The sequence below is a fragment of the Aotus nancymaae genome, unplaced genomic scaffold (genome assembly GCF_030222135.1).
Source record: "Aotus nancymaae isolate 86718 unplaced genomic scaffold, 86718_ANA_hifiasm-v0.15.2.pri h1tg000033l, whole genome shotgun sequence".
NCBI lineage: Eukaryota > Metazoa > Chordata > Mammalia > Primates > Aotidae > Aotus > Aotus nancymaae.
In genome coordinates, this window is record NW_026988447.1 from 45,441,300 (window position 1) to 45,462,715 (window position 21,416).

At 38.3% G+C, this 21,416-nt stretch overlaps 1 protein-coding gene across 1 annotated transcript in view; it reads left to right on the forward strand.

Annotated features, from left to right (window-relative positions):
- Positions 1–10,230, forward strand: part of NDNF (neuron derived neurotrophic factor) — a 44,778-nt gene extending 34,548 nt beyond the window's left edge. Inside the window, exon 4 of the mRNA XM_012473063.3 lies at positions 1,850–10,230. Coding sequence (XP_012328486.2) covers positions 1,850–3,243 — 1,394 coding nt within the window. The 3' untranslated portion in view covers positions 3,244–10,230. The remainder of the gene's footprint in view (positions 1–1,849) is intronic.
- The last annotated feature ends 11,186 nt before the right edge of the window (positions 10,231–21,416 follow it).

A 21,416-nucleotide genomic window follows, 5' to 3' on the forward strand; every position in this document is an offset into this window, starting at 1 on the left:
ACCTCCACCTTCCAGGCTCAAGCAATTCCCCTGCCTCAGCCTCCCAAGTAGCTGGGATCACAGGTGTATGCCACTAGACCCAGCTAACTTTTTGTATTTTTATAGAGACGGGGTTTTACTATGTTGCCTAGGCTGGTCTCCAATGCCTGAGCTCAAGCAATTTGCCCACTTTGGCCTCCCAAAGTGCTGGAATTACTGGCGTGAGCCACCGCACCTGGCCAAATATTGATGCTAATATACCTGTTTGATAATTGTGTTTATCCCATGGTTTAGGAATATGAAATTCCGTATAGCTCACTTTCAACCTGCAGTGATAAGCTGGAAAAGGTTTCTTCTCACTGTAGCTATCCAGTCATTCACCAAGCCCTGGAAACTTATCTATACACTGATATCTGTGTGATATCTGATGTTTACAGTAACAAACGATGGAAAAAATTAGTTTAGCTGTAATACTATTCCTGTGTTATTCCTGCGTGCATGTTCTATAAAATGCACCTTAAATAAACAATCCTTTATTTATTTATTTATTTTTTGAGACAGGGTCTTGCTCTGTTGCCCAGGCTGGAGCATAGTGGTGCAATTATAGCTCACTGCAGCCTTGAATTCCTGGGCTTAACCAATCCTCCTGCCTCAGCCTCCCAAATAGCTGGAACTACAGGCACTTGCCACTGTGCCCAGCTAATTTTTTTTATCTTTATTTTTTGTAGAGACAGGGTCCCTCTTTGTTGTCCAGGCTTGGCTTCAAGTGATCTTCCAGCCTCAGCATCCCAAAGTGCTAGGATAACAGGCATAAGCCATGACACCTGGCCAGTCTTACTAGTACTTTATATTCTGTATTTTATTTTGTGTTATTTATTTATTTACCAGGAACACGTGCGCTTTATTGAATGCCATTATAGAAAAGTGTGTGAAGATAAAGGGCTGATACAGGATTCAGCTCGGGGCAGGGCGAGCAATGGAAGGTGGAGTACATGGGAAACCAGTCACGGGCAGAGCCCCTGGCCTGGATGATTCCTGTTGACCTATTGATAGACTTGCAAGATCAATACTGGGATGATGATAAGCAGAACGGTCATGATGATGCCCCAAATCAGGGCCCAGATGTTCAGGCACTTGGCGGTGGAGGCATAAGCCTGGGCCCCGGTCAGGTCACCAACCATCTTCCTGTCCCTAGACTTCAAGGAGTAGGGGAACGCTGTGAAGCCCAGGCAGCAGGAATTCATGAAAAGGATGTTGAACAGGGACCAGACAACATGGTTGGGCATGGAAGTCTCGGTATAGATGTGGATCACGGTGGATGTTGGGGGAGCAGTGTTATGGGGCACCCCCAGCACATCCACCTCATGCTCCCCCTTCAGCATCTCATAGTTGGGGGGACGGTGGGACAGTTGGTGTTAGCGGGAGTGAAGAAGGTTTGGACAGTGTGGTTCATGGTGTCCAGATGGTTCTATATTTGCATTTTAATCAGAATGTCTAGTCCTTCTAACAATAGTGAAATTAGCAAAATGGCTAGCCATCCAAATGCAAACTGATAAAATTCTTTTCGTAAGCAGATTGATAGTCAGGATTAATAATTTCTCAAAAGCTTACAGCCTCTGACCTAAAATTTTTACTAATTGCCTTCTGTTCTGAAGAAATAATTTAAATTTAGAAATGCCTTATACATATATGAAAGCATTATGTATAATGGTCAAAATAAACATTACTTTTAATACATTTATGGATACTTTTACTTATGAACATATATTATTTTCATAATGGAGAAAAAATGAGATAAAAGCATAAGTTAAGGTTAGCAAGCCACAGTGTATGCCCTGGCAATAGCCTGTGCTTCTTGTGTGTCTTCTAGGTGATCTGGAACCTCTTGAGCAGCAGAAGCAGCAGATCATTAATGAGGAAGGCACTGAGTTATTCTCCTACAAAGGCAATGATGTTGAGTATTTTATATCTTCAAGTTCCCCATCTGGTTTATATCAGTTGGATCTTCTTTCAACAGAGAAAGACACACATTTCAAAATATATGCCACCACAACTCCAGAATCTGATCAGCCATACCCTGAGTTACCCTATGACCCAAGAGTAGATGTGACCTCCCTGGGGCGCACCACGGTCACTTTGGCCTGGAAACCGAGCCCCACTGCCTCTTTGCTGAAACAACCCATTCAGTACTGTGTGGTCATCAACAAAGAGCACAATTTCAAAAGTCTCTGTGCAGTGGAAGCAAAACTGAGTGCAGATGATGCTTTTATGATGGCACCGAAACCTGGTCTAGACTTCAGTCCCTTTGACTTTGCCCATTTTGGATTTCCTGCAGATAATTCAGGTAAAGAACGCAGCTTCCAAGCAAAGCCTTCTCCAAAACTGGGGCGTCATGTCTACTCCAGGCCCAAGGTTGACATTCAAAAAATCTGCATAGGAAACAAGAACATCTTTACCGTCTCTGATCTGAAACCCGACACGCAGTACTACTTTGATGTATTTGTAGTCAACATCAACAGCAACATGAGCACTGCTTATGTAGGCACCTTTGCCAGGACCAAGGAAGAAGCCAAACAGAAGACAGTCGAACTAAAAGACGGGAAGGTTACAGATGTATTTGTTAAAAGGAAGGGAGCAAAGATTCTACGGTTTGCTCCAGTCTCTTCTCACCAAAAAGTCACCTTCTTTATTCACTCTTGTCTGGATGCTGTCCAAATCCAAGTGAGAAGAGATGGGAAACTTCTTCTGTCTCAGAATGTGGAAGGCATTCGGCAGTTTCAGCTTAGAGGAAAACCTAAAGCGAAATACCTCATTCGGCTGAAAGGAAACAAGAAGGGAGCATCTATGTTGAAAATACTAGCTACCACAAAGCCTACTAAGCAGTCATTTCCCTCTCTTCCTGAAGACACAAGAATCAAAGCTTTTGACAAGCTCCGTACCTGTTCCTCGGCCACCGTGGCTTGGCTAGGCACTCAGGAAAGGAACAAGTTTTGCATCTACAAAAAAGAAGTGGATGATAACTACAATGAAGACCAGAAGAAAAGAGAGCAAAACCAATGCCTAGGACCAGATATAAGGAAGAAGTCAGAAAAGGTCCTCTGTAAATATTTCCACAGTCAAAACCTGCAGAAAGCAGTGACCACAGAAACAATTAAAGGTCTTCAGCCTGGCAAATCTTACCTGCTGGATGTTTATGTCATAGGACATGGGGGGCACTCTGTAAAGTATCAGAGTAAGGTTGTGAAAACTAGGAAGTTCTGTTAGTTACCTTATTATAGAGATATATTATGTAGAACTTCAGGAGAGACATTAAATCACTTTAAGTATAAACTGACTACTCCCACAGCTGAAAGAAGTTGTGACCTGTACTTGTACTATGGAAGGAAGGATATCAACATGTGTTTATTGATGTTTGTATAAGTAACTCTTGAAGGAGACTTGTTCTAGAGTGCCCCGTGGTACCCAGTGTGTGTCTGATGCCAGTTGGTGTCAAAGATAGAGGACTTCTTGAAGGAACTTGCCATTCCTTGCTTTGACCACTGCATGAACTGCTTCTAAATTATTTTATTACCTAAAAATTTAAAATATACCATTCATTGCACACACCCACAAATGCAAATCACTCCTCTCTATAGATGCTAGGATATATATACATAAATTATTTTATAAATTCTTGTTTTAAATGTCAGTGTTTCTATGATTGTAAACTATTAAGTTCTTTTCCTGTTAAAGTACAGATCTAATCTAAGTATTATTAAGTGGACAGCCCTCTAGTTAGTTATATTGCTGTTGTAAATTCTTATTTGTTGAGTAAAATGTTTAAATACTGTATGTATCTCATGTACAAAGTTGACATACATTATATTCATGTATATAAAATTAAAGATACTAGATTATATGCTGTTCATTTTCCCAAGCAGCTACTTTGGTGTATTCAATTTCTAATCTGTCCTCAAAACTGCACCTTCTGTAGTTTGGCACCAAAATAGACCCTTTTTTAGTAGTTAAAAAGGGATGCCTCTTCTCTCTAAAGTTACTATGGCATTAGAAATAGTTATTAAAATTTGTATTTTTGACATTGACTAGGAGCCAGCTGTTACGAGATTTGAGAGAGCTACAATAGACTTGTTTTAAAAGAATAGAGAAGCCAAGCACTAACTCGATAAGTATTCAACAAATTGTCGTTAATAACATAAAATACATCACATTATGAGCATTTATTTTAAGTACAAAATTGGGATATTTCAAGTATTTTTCATCTGTTTGAACATTACCAAAATAGTTAAATAATTATTTTAATCTCTAGCTGACACAACTTAACAAACACCAATCAGGACTTTGATTAGTAAGAAGAAAACTAGGAAAGCTGCTGTTTCATAACATTAATGGTCTACTACTTTTAACTTTGATTTTTCACGGATTTTTAAAAAGTAATTTCGGGTGTTAGAAGCAATTTAGGCAAATAATAATAAAAATCTTTTATAAAAGGTCATGAACAAAGGGCACTTTTAGGTAGCTTCATTCTCCATAGGTTCTATACATAAATCATGAGGTATTACGAGAACGTTGGTTCAGGAGTCAGAAAAGTCTGGAATTTACAATCACCTAAAGCATATGACGTTAAGAAATGTTACCTCCTATCATCTCTCTTTCCCATCTGTAACATTAGGTGATAGATTTTGATGAGATGACATTGTCAGATACCTTCTATCTTAAGAGGTTGTTTTTGGTAGAATTCTATGATTCCAAAGTGCTGTGACTATAAGTGTGGACAGGTATAATCTCTTTACCCCCACACTGCCCCTGCATGCTGACACTGCCTCCATATGGTAGGCATTCAACAGCAACATTCCTCTGGAGTATAGATGGCTATGGTTAAGGTAGTGTGAGTGGTGGTCCTTATAAAATATTCTCTGCTTACCTTAGGAGAAAACAGTTCCTTAAAAACGTTACCATCCAATCCTCAGTGTTAAGGTATCTAAACAAAAGTGACCATATCTGTACACAATAGTAATGACACCTGAAAGAATTTTTTAAAAGATAAAGAACAGTACCCCATGGTTATATAACCAACCAACTTGGAAGGAGAGACTTTAAAATTGACAACATCCCAGAGATGTCGTATCCTAAGTTATGAATGTGCTGTCTTTGAAGAAATATCAACTTTCTCATAGTAGGCACGTATATATTATTACAGAACAATGTGCTAAATGGGACTATGGTGAATGAAAGAGTTATTGCAGCTTCTGAAGGTGACAGACTTAACTTTCAGATATTGCTTAATGCCTGGGAAACCCTGGGAACCAGGCCAACTCAATTTAACCAAAGTTTTGCTCTTTAGCTGGCTGTGATGGTGGTTTCTACACAGTCTGGATAAATCCAAAATTATTTCATGGCCCCAGTGAAATTTGCCTTTTTGAAATTATTAGGAAAACGAAATACACATGGTGAAATTGCTACCATTTTCCTAAAGAAAGGGGAAACCTATTAAAAATGAAGCTCTCTTATTTACTAATGCGTTTCTATTTTAGGAGCATTTGGCTAAACTGGGGACAAAAACAAACACTTGTTCTTCATTAACAAAAGAACTAGAAAGTAGCTAATATGAAAGCACCACCTTGTGTTCATTCAGCTCCAGGATAGCTCTACAGACAGCAGGGCATTTAGAGTCCCAAGTGTAGTCATATATCATTGGGGAGGGAAGAATCTTTAAGGACATTTAGTTTACAATCTTTATTATTTTTCAGGTGTTGAAAAGAGATTAAAGATCATAGAAGTCAGAATAAATTTGTTAAAGTTCTCATAGTCAAAACAGCTAAGTAATGGCATTGCCCAGACTCCAAAATCCTGACCAGAATATAAATCACCAATTCTTGGTTTAAAGGGGTTATTTGTGAATCATTTTCCAAAAAAAGTAGTACACTTTTTGTGTTACTTACTATTTCAAAGAAACTTATTCTTCAAGACCATTTCAGATTTCCTTAGGAATGTATATGTTACCCATAATTGACCACTTCAAACTTGTAAGAAAAAAAAATTTTTGTGGTCATTTTGTTATTTTTAGAGACACAAAGTATTTCTAATCTAGGTTTGCATTGCACATAGAAACTTGAGGCTGTGAGATCTTTAGTCAGTTGCTTTAATCATAAGCCCCGTTTTTTTAAAATCTAAAACTAACCAGAATCTATAAGAATTATGACAGATTATTTTCTTCATTAAATTACCTTATAATCAATTTCTAGATTAAATGTTTAAACATGCATTAAAGGGTTAGTGCTGAAAAGCACTTATTTTCATTACTCAGAACACATTTGAAAAAATTACAATTTGAGTAAGATGAAGAGACTTAAAAGATGACAAAGATGAACTTTAGAGTTTGAAAAAGGCTTAATCATTCTTAATGGTTTGACTCTTAAATCCACACACGCGTGCACACACACACACACACACACACTTTTGTATATAATTCAAGGGATTCGTTGTAGCTGAAACCAGTCCAGTATCCCTTCCAATATTTCACCAATCGCTTCTAGAGATTATCAGTTCTACCACCTCATTTTACAGATGAGGAAATTGAGGCCCAATTAAGACTAGAATCCAGATTCCTTTACTCCCACTTTAATGTCCACTCAGGACTTCATCTTAAACACTTCTTCACTATAGAAAGCATGGGACAACTCACCCAGAGTGTACTTCTTTGTCTTATTCACTGGCTCACTTCAAAACAAAACAAAAACAAGTGTCTAACTTGGAGGACAAGGTCATCTGGAGCAACTCCAGCCACTTTCTCCCCCAACTCTGATATGGTGTGACAGAGATTCATTCGACTGGGAACCTGCCTTCTGGCCCTCTCTCTATGACCAAGTAGAGTGACCACTGCCAGACTTTAACTGGTCTTTATACGTAGTCGTCTAAATGACCCGAAAAGCATCAGGACACACCATTCTTTCACCAGAGAGTTTTAGCCTGAAAAATACAGGGTCTTTGGGGATTTGGGCCTTTGTTGTTTTGAAAATGGGAAGTAGGAGAAAGGAAAACGAAGAGAAGTGGGGTGTGGAGAGAAGTTTAGTTTTATCTCACTTCTTTCTCTGAGATGTCTAAGAAGTCAAGATAAGAGATTCAGTGTAACTTGATTTTATTAATGTTTGCATTCTGCCTTTCATGCAACCTTACACTGGAGCATTGGACCTGGATCACCATCCTCTCTGCCAGAATTGCATCTCTGCAATTCTGGACATTTTGTGGACATTTTCATTTCCCAGGAGTGGTTGATCATGTATCTGGGCAAGATTTCCTTCATTTCTCTTTACATTCCCCATTCCTGACCATTGAGAGACAGTCATCAAAGTTCAGAAATAAAGTCTTTTAGAATGCCTTTCCAGATTGACTCTTAGAACTCTTTCAAAGATATTTGTAAATATTCCCTCTAAGTGTAAAAGAAATAAAAGGCTGTAGATCTTCGTTATGGAAAAACCGTTAGCTCAAGATTGAATAGTTCAAGGTCTTAGGCATGGTTACATCTTACACTGACGTTATTTAGATCCCAAGAAAGAGAGAGTGGGATTGATTATCCCACAGTATTGTGGGGAGGAAGACAGTGCAGGGAAAGACATTGATTCCTAGTAAAAGATCCATTAAAAAACTGAGCTAAGGATGAAGTGCCAGAATGTAATTCATCATCCCTTTATGCTACAGAGGAGAACTTGCAAGACAGTGTAAGGTTTCCCTGAAATTTGTTAGAAATGTCGTCTAGACGTTGAGCCAGGAACACAATCAAGTAACCTCCCGGGATATAGTCAGACCCCAAGCCTCTTCAGAACTGGGAATAATGTTTTGAATTGAAACAGAGGTGTAAAACAGAGAGGTCAGAGCAGATCAGTACTGGTTATGGGTGATAAGATCCAGACAAAATAGTCTTGAAAAAAATAACTGTCTTACAACGAGGGGGTGTGATGGATGTGTTATTTTGTTTTTGAGTCTAGTAGTATTAATGTCTGAAACTGGTCAGTTTTTAGGGGCAACTTCAAAATGTAGTTTGTCTTTCTCTTTTCTTATAAATACCTGCCAAGACTAATACCCAGTCAAATGCCATGACTTGGAAATAAACAAATACCCATTTCTTCTCTATAATTACCTTTTGGTATAATCCTTTCAATTTGTATAACTAGGATCTAACAGAATAACACCAATAGTTGTTTTAAGATAGACTGAAAAAAACCCAAAACACCCACATTTAATTGTTATAACTCTGACAGTGGTGTGTTTCTGAGAAAAATTATTTATAACAAACAGAACCAAGTATATTAATACATCACTGGCATAGAAGTCTGATTGTTTATTCTCATCCCTTCCTATAAAATGAACTTAGACCTATTTAAATAGGATTAATATATTCATTTCTTTCATCATGCAGGCCTGATAATTTCCACATTGCCAGACCAACAGTTTTTGGAAATAGCATGCCACCCTCAAGAACCACTGGGAAATGTCTCATAAGCATCTACATTTGTCTGACCTGGTTTGTGCTCTGCGGGTCCATACAACAGAATTAACAAGACTGTGACTTAACCAATGTCAGAGTTATAACTATAGACATAGGTTGCTGTATGAGCAATTTGATAAGAGCAACTGATCTAGTCATAAATATGGCCCATTTCCAATGGTAGAGTTTCTATGTATCACAGTAGCTACAGTAGCTTTAGCAACAATAGATGTTTCCAGCTTTTCTGGATGTGGTAAGAACTTTAAGTGAGAGAGACAAACAAGCATATGTGTATGTTTTAAATAACCAAATAAAATTCAACAAGTTCTCTTATGGTAAAATATAACTTTAAAAACATTTTTAAAGAAATAGCAGACTCTTTCTTGGTTGACTATTTTAAAAGAGTAGTATTGAATATCTCCTTCCTGCTAAATAAAGCTTGTCATTCTCCTTCAAATAAAGAGGTCAAGCTGTAAATTACAGGTTGCAGAATTTTGCCTTCTATTCTGCAAGGGATCACAGGTTCTGTTGGGTTGTTCTGGGGTGATCCTCAGGTATGGAAAAAGATGACAGAGATATGAAAGCAGGGTAAGAATCACAACGTTTACATCTAAATTGCATTTTGTACAAGTTCCATTGACTAATGGTAGAGAACTGTGCTTCAAATACAGCTGTGGGCTGAGCAAACTTGGCTGCTCTAAATACTGAATGCCAGTTCCTTTGCCAATTCCATGGGCAAGCATTCTGGGAGGCCTGAGTTAAAACGTGCAGATAAATACTCAGTTCTGGAGTTTTTTGGTGCCAAAGCATACAGAATACTTATGTTCTGCTATGGAAATCTTGGAAGAACAGAACTTCTGTTTTTAATATCTCTGAGGATTTAAAACAGTTCTTAGACTACTTATTACCTTTCATAAAACTCACTCCTACTTTAAAAGTCTCTTGGTGGCTTACCTATATTAAAAAGAGGAAAATAATTTTTTTTTTATTCCACTGAGTTTTCTCTTCTCTATTGAAGTTAAGCAAGCTAATAAGAGGACAGTAGAGGAAAGAGTGCAGAAGTGGGACTTTGGGCATTTTAAAAAACTTCTGTGGACCTGAGCTTTCTCATTGGTAAAGTGAGAAGGGTGATGATCTCCTAGATTCCTTTTTGGAGAAGCAGAGAAACTAACAACCTTTAAGCACATACTGAGTGCCAAGCGTTTGAAATACCATTATTTAATCCTCATAACAACCCTGAGATGAAGACATTTTGTATTCTCATTAAACACAGGAGGAACCCGAAGAACAAATAAATTATATAATATGCTCAAGGTCACAAAGTTAATACAAGATGGAGTTGAAATTTAAACTCAGATACATCTAGTACCCAGTGAATGCATTTTTCCACATCCACCTGTATGATTGTGAACTCTAGTGCTACTTAGTGAATTTCACCAGAATAGAAAACATGACAAGTAACTTACTAAAACTGGGGAAAGTTAAAGTGTGTTAAAGCTTGGCCTGCATAAATATGTTTTCTATATATAAACAAGTTTTCTCTGACATGGATAAATATCAAGCACTAGGGACAGAAGATGAATAATTGACAAAGCATTGCTAAGTTGCTCTTAACATGTAGAACTTTCCTGTTTTAATGGTGACTTATACCACCATAGCAACTTTGCTTGGTATTTGTGTCTTATTATATAGAATTTGATGTAATGCTTACATATGATATAATGTGTCTTCGATATGATGTTAATAAACCTTTATTTAATGCTTTTGTGTTTTAGCATATAAACAGTTGTCTGTGGTTGTCTTTGCTTTTGTTTCTGTTTTGCCCTTGCATGTGTGATTTCTGTTATCATTTTTTAGCAGCAGGTGTTTACTGGGCCTTCATTAGGTGCCACATCCTGAGATGAGAGTTATAGCCTGAGCTGGGGCATATCTTTACTCCATGTAACAACCTTATGAAGTAGACACTGTTATTTTTCACATTTTACTGATGAAGAAACTGAGGGTCAGAGAAGTTAAGTAACTTGCCCAATTTCATGAAGCTAATATGGGGTGCATTTCTGTGTCCAATTCAGGGTTTTAGATAATGCCAATGTGGGAAGACAAGATACTCATTTACTGCCTTTGGGAAAGATCCTTTGACTGTTTTCCAAGAAACTAATGGCACAAATCTACTTTTAAATTTGTTAGACTTGTGCTCATTCTACAAAGCACTTTTTTTTTTTTTTTTTTTTTTTTTGAGACGGAGTTTCGCTCTTGTTACCCAGGCTGGAGTGCAATGGCGCGATCTCGGCTCACTGCAACCTCCGCTTCCTGGGTTCAGGCAATTCTCCTACCTCAGCCTCCTGAGTAGCTGGGATTACAGGCATGCGCCACCATGCCCAGCTAATTTTTTGTATTTTTAGTAGAGACGGGGTTTCACCGTGTTGACCAGGATGGTCTCGATCTCTTGACCTCATGATCCACCCGCCTCGGCCTCCCAAAGTGCTGGGATTACAGGTGAGCCACCGCGCCCGGCCCAAAGCACTTCTTTTGATGGCACATCAGATACTTGCTATTGACATTCTTGTGATTTGCTTTATTACATTTTTGTTCCCATATAAAGTTTTCCTCATGTACTTCACAGTTAAGGAGTTCACACAGCCACTTCCAGAGTCTGGGAACTTCATGTCCTGCATGGGAAAGAAGCCGGCTATGACAGGGTTCAGGTAGCGTCATCAGGGCTTGTTCGGTTGGACTCCTTCCTGGACAATGCTAGGGAGGAATGATGGTCATGTTTATTCTCTGGGTCCTCCTCAAACTTGAAAATATTTTTTTCTAGTTGCTAAAGTAATATTATAGATATATATAAACTACAAATTACTGAAACACATGATGTGAAACTTGAACATGTGCCCTGATTATTTTCCCCAAAGAAAATTAATTTTTACAATTCTACTTGCATTCCAATACTTCTTCTTTCCTGTTCATAAAATATTTATTATCTTTCATTTTTATGAAATATGAATACTCAGTTTTGCTTTTTTCATTGAATTTGATATTTTGACCTACAATCCCTGCCAACTTGACCTTTTAAAAAATCAATTCTTTCCAGACATTCTCCAATGATTTGTGAAGGTGTGTGTCTTATGAGCAAATATATTAAACCATCCTCAAATTTAGTGCTGAACCATCACCTACCTCTTCTATGCTCACTGTTGCATATGAACTTCCTCTCCAACAAGTAACATATTCTAGAACTTGTTTTCATCTTTAGGCTCATCAGTATCTTTGTGGGGGTATTTCCCAGACAAAATGGGATATTTCTTAGGAGTTCATGGATGCATGATTTTAAGAATCAGACAAATATATTTAAATGTAAATTCAAGAAAATATTCTTAAAGCCCAGTTAAGTGATTTTTATATTAAGATTTTACTGAATTCTGTGTCTGCCTCACACTAATCAAGTTGATATTTGGCAAGGAAAGACGACATTCCGTGAAGAAATTTCCCCTGAGTACCTGCGACAAAGAGATTATGTTAAAAGCAAGTCAACCATCCTAGTGGAGTGGGATCTGAAAGAAAAATAATAATTATAAATAATAAAATTTAAAAAGCAGGTCATCCCCTGGTTCCTCTTTTACTATCTTCCACAAATCTCTACCCCCAACCACTTGATCTAAGAAAAGCCAAAAAGCAAGTACTTTCTTTTTTTAAAATTTTATTTTATGCTAGTAAAAACACATAAAATGAAATCTGCTTAATAAAAGTTTTAAGTGTATAATACAGTCTGATTGACTATAGGTACAATGTGCACAGCAGTTCCCTAGAGGGTACTTATCTTGCTTGACTAAAATTTTATCCCCATTGATTAGTAACTCCCTATGTCTTCTCCCCTCAGCCTCTGACAATCATCATTTTTTGTATTGTTTTGTTTTGTTTTAGACAGGATCTTGCTCTGACGCTAAAGCGCTGGAGTGCGGTCGTGGTACAATCACAGTTAACTACAGCCTTGACCTCCTGGGCTAAGGTGATCCTCCCACCAGAGCCTCCCAAGTATCTGGGACTACAGGTGTGTGCCACCACGCCCAGTTAATTTTTGCTATTTTTAATTATACTTTAAGTTCTGGGGTACATGTGCAGAACGTGCAGGTTTGTTGCATAGGTCTACATGCGCCATGGTGGTTTGCTGTACCCATCAACCATCATCTACATTAGGCATTCCTCTTAATGTTATCCCTCCCATAACCCCCAACCCCCTGATAGGCCCTGATGTATGATGGTCTCTGCCCTGTGCCCATGTGTTCTCATTGTTCAACTCACACTGAAAAGTGAGAACATGTGGTGTTTGGTTTTCTGTTCTTGTGTTAGTTTGCTGAGAATGATGGTTTCCAGCTTCATCCATGTCCTTGCAAAGGACATGAACTCATCCTTTTTTATGTCTGCATAGTATTCCATAGTGTATATGTGCCACATTTTCTTTATCCAGTCTATCATTCATGGGCATTTGGGTTGGTTCTGAGTCTTTGCTATTGTGAATAGTGCTGCACACATAAACATACGTGTGCAAGTGTCCTTATAATAGAATTATTTATAAACCTTTGGGTATGTACCCAGGAATAGGATTGCTGGGTCAAATGGTATTTCTATTTTTAGATCCTTGAGGAATCGCCACATTGTCTTCCACAATGGTTGAACTAATTTACACTCCCACCAACAGTATAAGCAGTCCTATTTCTCCACTTCCTCTCCAGCATCTGTTGCCTCCTGACTTTTTAATGATCACCATTCTAACTGGTGTGAGATGGTATCTCAATGTGGTTTTGATTTGCATTTCTCTAATAACCAGTGATGATGAGCCTTTTTTCATATGATTGTTGCCTGCATAAATGTCTTCTTTTGAGAAGTATCTGTTTATATCCTTTGTCCACTTTTTGATGGGGTTGTTTTTTTCTTGTAAATTTGTTTAAGTTATTTGTAGATTCTGGATATTAGCACTTTGTCAGATGAATAGATTGAAAAAATTTTCTCCCATTCTGTAGGTTGCCAGTTCACTCTGATGATAGTTTCTTTTGCTGTGCAGAAGCACTTTAGTTTAATTAGATGTCATTTGTCAATTTTGGTTTTGTTGCCATTGCTTTTGGTGTTTTAGTCATGAAGTCTTTGCCCATGCCTAAGTCCTGAGTGGTATTGCCTAGGTTTTCTTCTAGGGTCTTTATGATTTTAGGTCTTATGTTTAAGTCTTTAATTCCTCTTGAGTTAATTTTTGTATAAGGTGTAAGGAATAGATCCAGTTTCAACTTTCTTCATATGGCTAGCCAGTTTTCCCAATGCCATTTATTAAATAGGGAATCCTTTCCCCATTGCTTGTTTTTATCAGGTTTGTCAAAGATCAGATGGTTGTAGATGTGCAGTGTTATTTCTGAGGCCTCTGTTCTGTTCCATTGGTCTATATATCTGTTTTGATACCAGTACCATGCTGTGTTGGTTATAGCAGCCTTGTAGTATAGTTTGAAGTCAGGTAGGGTGATGCCACCAGGTTTGTTCTTTTATTTAGGATTGTCTTGGCTATGTGGGCTCTTATTTGGTTCCATATGAAACTTAAAGTAGTTTTTTCCAATTCTGTGAGGAAGGTCAGTGGTAGCTTGATGGGGATAGCATTAAATCTATAAGTTACTTTGGACAGTATTGCCATTTTCACAATATTGATTCTTTCTATCCATGAGCATGAAATGTTTTTCCATTTGTTTGTGTCCTCTCTTATTTCCTTGAGCAGTGGTTTGTAATTCTCCTTGAAGAGGTCCTTCACATCCCTTTTAAGTCATATTCTTAGGTATTTTATTCTCTTTGTAGCAATTGTCAATGGGAGTTCACTCATGATTCAGCTCTGTTTGTCTGTTATTAGTGTATAGCAATGCTCGTGATTTTTGTACATTGATTTTGTATCCAGAGACTTTGCTGAAGTTGTCTTATCAGCTTAAGGAGATTTGGGGATGAAATGACGGGGTTTTCTAAATATACAATCATGTCATCTACAAACAGAGACAATTTGACTTCTTTTCCTAAATGAATACCTTTATTTCTTTCTCTTGCCTGATTGCCTTGGCTAGAACTTCCAATACTATGTTGAATAGGAGCAGCGAGAGAGGGCATCCTTGTCTTCTGCTGGTTTTCACAGGGTAATGCTTTCAGCTTTTTTTCCCCAGTCAGTATGATATTGGCTATGGGTTTGTCGTAAATAACTCTTATTATATTGAGATATATTCCATCAGTACCTATTTTATTGAGAGTTTTTAGCATGAAGTGCTGTTGAATTTTGTCGAATGCCTTTTCTGCATCTATTGAGATAATCATGTGGTTTTAACATTGGTTCTGTTTATGTGATGGATTATGTTTATTGATTTGCATATGTTGAACCAGCCTTGCATCCTAGGGATGAAGCTGACTTGATTGTGGTGGATGAGCTTTTTGATGTACTGCTGGATTCGGTTTGGTAATATTTTATTGAGGATTTATGCATGGATGTTCATCAGGTATATTGGCCTGAAATTTTCTTGTTTTGTTGTGTCTCTGTGATGTTTGGGTATCAGGATGATGCTGGCCTCACATAATGAGGTAGGGAGGATTCCCTATTTGGAATTTTTTTTCTCTCTATTGTTTGGAAGAGTTTCAGAAGGAATGGTACTTTCCTTCTGAAATGTACTTTCCTTCTAAATGGTAAAAGCTCCTCTTTGTACGTCTGGTAGAATTCAGCCATGAATCTGTCTGGTCTTGGCCTTTTTTGTTGGTAGACTATTAATTACTGCCTCAATTTCAGAACTTGTTATTGGTCTATTCAGGGATTTGACTTCTTCCTGGTTTAGTGTATCTGTCCAGGAATTTATCTATTTCTTCTAGATTTTGTAGTTTATTTGTGTAGAGGGGTTTATAGTATTCTCTGATGGTATTTCTGTGGGATCAGTGGTGATATCCCCTTTATCATTTTTTTATTGTGTCTATTTGTTTTTTCTCTTGTTTCTTCTTTATTAGTCTGGCTAGCAGTCTAGTTTGCTGATCTTTTCAAAAAACTGGCTCCTGGATTCATTGATTTTTTGAAGGGTTTTTCATGTCTCTATCTTCTTCAGTTCTGCTCTGATCTTAGTTATTTCTTGTCTTCTGATAGCTTTTGAATTTGTTAGCTCTTGCTTCTCTAGTTCTTTTAATTGGGATGTTAGGGTATTGATTTTAGATCATTTCTGCTTTCTCTTGTGGGCATTTAGTGCTATAAATTTCCCTCTACACACTACTTTAAATGTGTCCCTGATATTCTGGTACATTGTGTCTTTGTTCTCACTGGTTTCAAAGAACCTCTTCATCTCTGCCTTAATTTTGTTATTTACCTAGTAGTCATTCAAGAGCAGACTGTTCAGTTTCCATGTATTGTGTGGTTTTGAGTGAGTTTCTTAATCCTGAGTTCTAATTTGATTTAACTGTGGTCTGAGAGACTGTTTGTCACAATTTCCATTCTTTTGCATTTGATGAGGAGTGTTTTACTTCCAATTATGTGGTCAATTTTAGAATAAGTGCAATGTAGTGCTGAGAAGAAGGTATATTCTGTTGATTTGGGGTGGAGAGTTCTGTAGGTGTCTATTAGGTCCACTTGGTCCAGAGCTGAGTTCAAGTCCTGGATATCTTTGTTAATTTTCTGTCTCGTTGATTTAATATTGACCGTGGGGTGTTAAAGTCTCCCACTATTATTGTTTGGGAGTCTAAGTCTCTTTGTAGGTCTGTAAGAATTTGCTTTATGAATCTGGGTGCTCCTTTATTGGATGCATATATATTTAGGATAGTTAACACTTCTTGCTACATTGATCCATTTTCCATTATGTAATGCCCTTCTTTGTCTATTCTGATCTTTGTTGGCTGAAAGTATGTTTTATCAGAGACTAAGATTGCAGTCCCTGATTTTTTTTTTTGCTCTCCATTTGCTGGGCAAATCTTCCTCCATCCCTTTATTTTGAGCCTATGTTTGTCTTTGCATGTAAGATGGGTCTACTGAATACAGTACACCCATGGGTCTTGACTCTGTATCCAATTTGCCAGTCTGTGTCTTTTGATTGGGGCATTTAGCCCATTTAAATTTAAGGTTAATATTGTTATGTGTGAATTTTATTCTGCCATTGTGATGCTAGCTGATTATTTTGCCTGTTAGTTGATGCAGTTTCTTCATAGCAACAATGGTCTTTATAATTTGGTGTGTTTTCACAGTGACTGATACTGGTATTTCCTTTCCATGTTTAGTGCTTCCATCAGGAGATCTTGTAAGGCAGGTCTGGTGGTGATGAAATCTCTCAGCATTTGTATGTTTGTAAAGGATTTCATTTCTCCTTTGCTTAAGAAGCTTAGTTTGTCTGGATATGAAATTCTGGGTTGAAAATTCTTTTCTTTAAGGATGTTGAATATTGGCCCCCACTTTCTTCTGACTTGTAGAGTTTCTGCAGAGAGATCTGCTGTAGGTCCAATGGGCTTCCCTTTGTAGGTAACCTGACCTTTCTCTCTTGCTGCCCTTAACATTTTTTCCTTCATTTCAACCTTGGTGAAACTGATGATTATGTATGTTGGGGTTGCTCTTCTCGAGGAGTACCTTTGTGCCATTCTCTGTATTTCCTGAATTTGAATGTTGGCCTGTCTTGCTAGGTTGGGGAAGTTTTCCTAGGTAATATCCTGAAGAATGTTTTCCAACTTGGTTCCATTCTCCCTGTCACTTTCAGGTACACCAATCAAATGTAGTTTTGTTCTTTTCACATAGACCCATATTTCTTGGAGGCTTTGTTCATTCCTTTTCATTCTTTTTTTCTCTAATCTTCAATCTCTGATATCCTTTCTTCCACTTGATCAATTTGGCTATTGATACTTTTGTATGCTTCACAAAGTTCACGTGCTATGATTTTCAGCTCAATAAGGTAATTTACGTTTTTCTCTAAACTGGTTATTCTGGTTAACAATTGGCCTAACCTTTTTTCAAGGTTCTTGGCTTCCTTGCATTGGGTTATAACGTGCTCCTTTAGCTTGGAGGAGTTTGTTATTACCCATCTTCTGAAGCCTACTTCTGTCAATTCATCAAACTTATTCTCCCTCCAGTTTTGTTCCCTTGCTGGCGAGGAGTTGCGATCCTTTGGAAGGGAAGAGGTATTCTGGTTTTTGGAATTTTCAGACATTTTGTGCTAGTTTCTCTGCATCTTCATGGATTTATCTATTTTTGGTATTTGATGTTGATGCCCTTTGGGTGGGGTCTCTGAGTGGGTATCTGTTTTGTTGATGTTGATACTATTCCTTTCTGTTTGTTAGTTTTCCTTCTAATAGTCAGGCCCTTCTGCTGCAGGTCTGATGGAGTTTGCTGGAGGTCCACTCCAGACCCTGTTTGCCTGGGTATCACCAGCGGAGGCTGCAGAACAGCAAAGATTGCTTCCTGTTTCCTCCTCTTGAAGCTTTGTCCCAGAGGGCCACCTACCAAATGCCATCCAGAGCTCTCCTGTATGAGGTGTCTGTCAGCCCCTACTGGGAGATGACTCCCAGTCAGGATGCACAGGGATCAGGAACTCCTTGAGGAGGCTGTCTGTCCCTTATCAGAGCTCAAATGCTGTGCTGGGAGATCTGCTGCTCTCTTCAGAGCTGTCAGCCAGGAACATTTAAGTCTGCTGAAGCTGTGCCCACAACCACCCCTTCCCCCAGGTGTTCTGTCCCAGGGAGAGGGTAGTTTTATCTATAATTCCCTGCCTGGGGCTGCTGCCTTTCTTTTAGAGAAGCCCTGCCCTGAGAGGAGGAATCTAGAGAGGCAGTCTGGCCATAGTGGCCTTGGAGGCCACTGCATTGGGCTCCACTCAGTTCGAATTTCCCAGTTTTCTTTGTTTATACTATTATGGTAAAACTGTCTATTCAAGCCTTAGCAATGGTGGATGCTCATCCCCCCACCAAGCTCGAGCATCCCAGGTTGACCTCAGACTGCTGTTCTGGCAGTGAGAATTTCAAGCTAGTGGATCTTAGCTTACTGGCTGCCATAGGGGTGGGATCCTCTAAGCCAGACCACTTGACTCCCTGGCTTTAGCCCCCTTTCCAGGGGAGTGAACGGTTCTGTCTTGCTGGTGTTCCAGGTGCCACTGGAATGTGAAAAAAAAAGTCCTACAGCTAGCTTGGTGTCTGCCCAAACTGTTGCCCAGTTTTGTGCTTGAAACCCAGGGCCTTGGTGGCATAGGCACCAGAGGGAATCTCCTGGCCGGTTGTGATGACTATGGGAAAAGCACAGTATCTGGGCCAGAATGCACCGTTTCTCCTGGTGCAGTCTCTCATGGCTTCCCTTGGCTTAGAGAGGGAAATCCCCCAACCCCTTGCACTTTCTGGGTGCGGTGACAACCCACCTTGCTTTGACTCACCTTCTGTGGGCTGCACCCACCGTCCAACCAGTCCTAATGAGATGAACTGGGTTCCTCAGTTGGAAATGCAGAAATCACCCATCTTTTGCATTCATCTTGCTGGGAACTGCAGACAGGAGCTGTTCCTATTTGGCCATCTTGTCAGCAACCTCCAATTTTTTTTTTTTTTTTTTTTTTTTTTTTTTAGACAGGTGGTTTCCCCATGTTGCCCAGGCTGGTCCCAAACTCCTGGCCTCAAGCAATTCACCCACCTTGGCCTCCCAAAATGCTGCAATTTACAGGTGTGAGGCACCGCACTCAGCCTTCCACCCTTTTACTGTATGAATTCGACTATGTTAGATACATCATATAAGTGGAATAATGCAGTATTTGCTTTTCTGCAACTAGCTTATTTCAGTCAGCATAATATCCTCAAGTTTCATGCACGTTGTTGCACATTGCAGAATTTACTGTTTTTTAAGGCTGAATATTATTCCAATGTATGAATTTGCCATGTTTTGTTTATCCATTCATCTATCAATGGACATTTAGATTGTTTCTGTATCTCAGCCACTGTGAATAGTGCTACAATGAACATGGGAATGCTAATATCTTTTCAATATGCTGATCTCAATTCTTTGAATAAATATCCAAAAGTGGGATTCCTGTATCATTTGGTAGCTCTATTTTTTTTTTTTTTTGAGACGGAGTTTCACTCTTATTACCCAGGCTGGAGTGCAATGGCGCGATCTCGACTCACCACAACCTCTGCCTCCCGGGTTCAGGCAATTCTCCTGCCTCAGCCTCCTGAGTAGCTGGGATTACAGGCACGCACCACCGTGCCCAGCTAATTTTTTGTATTTTTAGTAGAGACGGGGTTTCACCATGTTGACCAGGGTGGTCTTGATCTCTTGACCTCGTGATCCGCCCGCCTCAGCCTCCCAGGTAGCTCTATTTTTAATGTGGGGGAAACTTCAATACTGTTCTCCATAGTGGCTTCACCATTCAAGTGTTTCAATTTCTCTACATCCTCAGAAACATTTGTCTTGTTTTTGTTGTTGTTTTTGTTTTTTTAGTAACAGCCTCCTAACAGGTGTGTAGTGATAAAAAAATCTCATTGGGGTTTTAATTTGCATTTTCCTGATAATTAGCTATGTTGAGCATTTTCTTCATAAACTTGTTGGCCATTTGCATGTCTTCTTTGAAGAAATGTCTATTTATGTCCTCAGCCAATCTTTTAAATGTGTTTTTAATAAACACATAATTGCATGTATTTATGAGGTGTTATGTGATTTTTGATACATGTATACATTGTGTAATGATAAAATTAGGATACTTAACATATTCATGCCCTCAAACATTTATCATTTTGGTGAAAAAATTCAAAATTTTCTCTTTTAGCTGTTTTGTAATATATAATATAACATTGTTAATCATGTCATCATCCCACTGTGCAACAGAACACCAGAACTTTCCCCTATTATCTAACTGTAACTTTGTACTAATCTTTTCCTATCTCTCACTTCCCACTACCCAGTTATTAGTTATTTCCAACTGAGTTATAGGAGTTTTAAAATATATTTTGAAGATTAACCCTTTACCAGATATATGATTTACAAATATTTTCTCCCATAGGTTTCATGGAATGCCTCTCACTCTGTTGATATTTCCTTTGCTGTGGAGAAGCTTTTTAGTTCAATATAATGCCAGTTTATTTTCTAATTTGTTGGCTGTGCTTTTGGTGTCATATCCATGCCCTTTCAAAGTAAATCTTCACTCTACATGTATGTTTGAACCACAATTCAATATTCTGAAGAGTTTGGTAGTGTCTTGGTTGGGTAGTGGGTAGTGGTAAGAGAAAGACTCTTGCCTTTTCATCTATTACCACCAAACAATCCTGTCACAGGAGAGAAAGATCAACATCTTCAAGCTATATGGCAGCTTTCTTCTTTGCATGCTTCTCTTTGGAATGTTCAGGCAGAAGACTGACGTGTGGCAGGCCCAAAAGAAGACAGAGATGTGGGTTCGGTGTCTCTGTTGTCTGGGGATTAAATGTCAAGACAGTTGTCTCTGTAAAGAACTTGAGCAGAAATACATTTAAAATTTCCATTTCATGCTCATTCCAAATTCTGGTTAAATGAAGTGACCATAAAAAAGTAAACTGAAAAGACTCTGAAGGGATCCATAGAAGACGAAAACTTGAAAAGTGTATTTAAGGAATATACAGTAAAAATTATTATTGCATCTGTGTTTGGGGTATGATAAAATATACAGTTAATGCTAACATCTGGTTTGTTGTATATGTCCTGATTTTATGCATACTTACAGAAATGTATGTTTTACATGAATAAACAGAAGATAAAAGGTTATGTATAAAAACTATATATGGCATATATTAACCATGATATACTTGACTAAGATTTATGTTGTCATGTTCCAGAATGAGAATATCTTTTAATATTTAATTTCTCCTTCTCATACTGCCTTTGTCTGGTTTTCTTATAAATATCATCCTTGCCTCACAAAACTAATTGGGAGGTATTCCTTCTCTATCTAAGATAAATTTTGTATATTAGGAATTATTGTTTTCT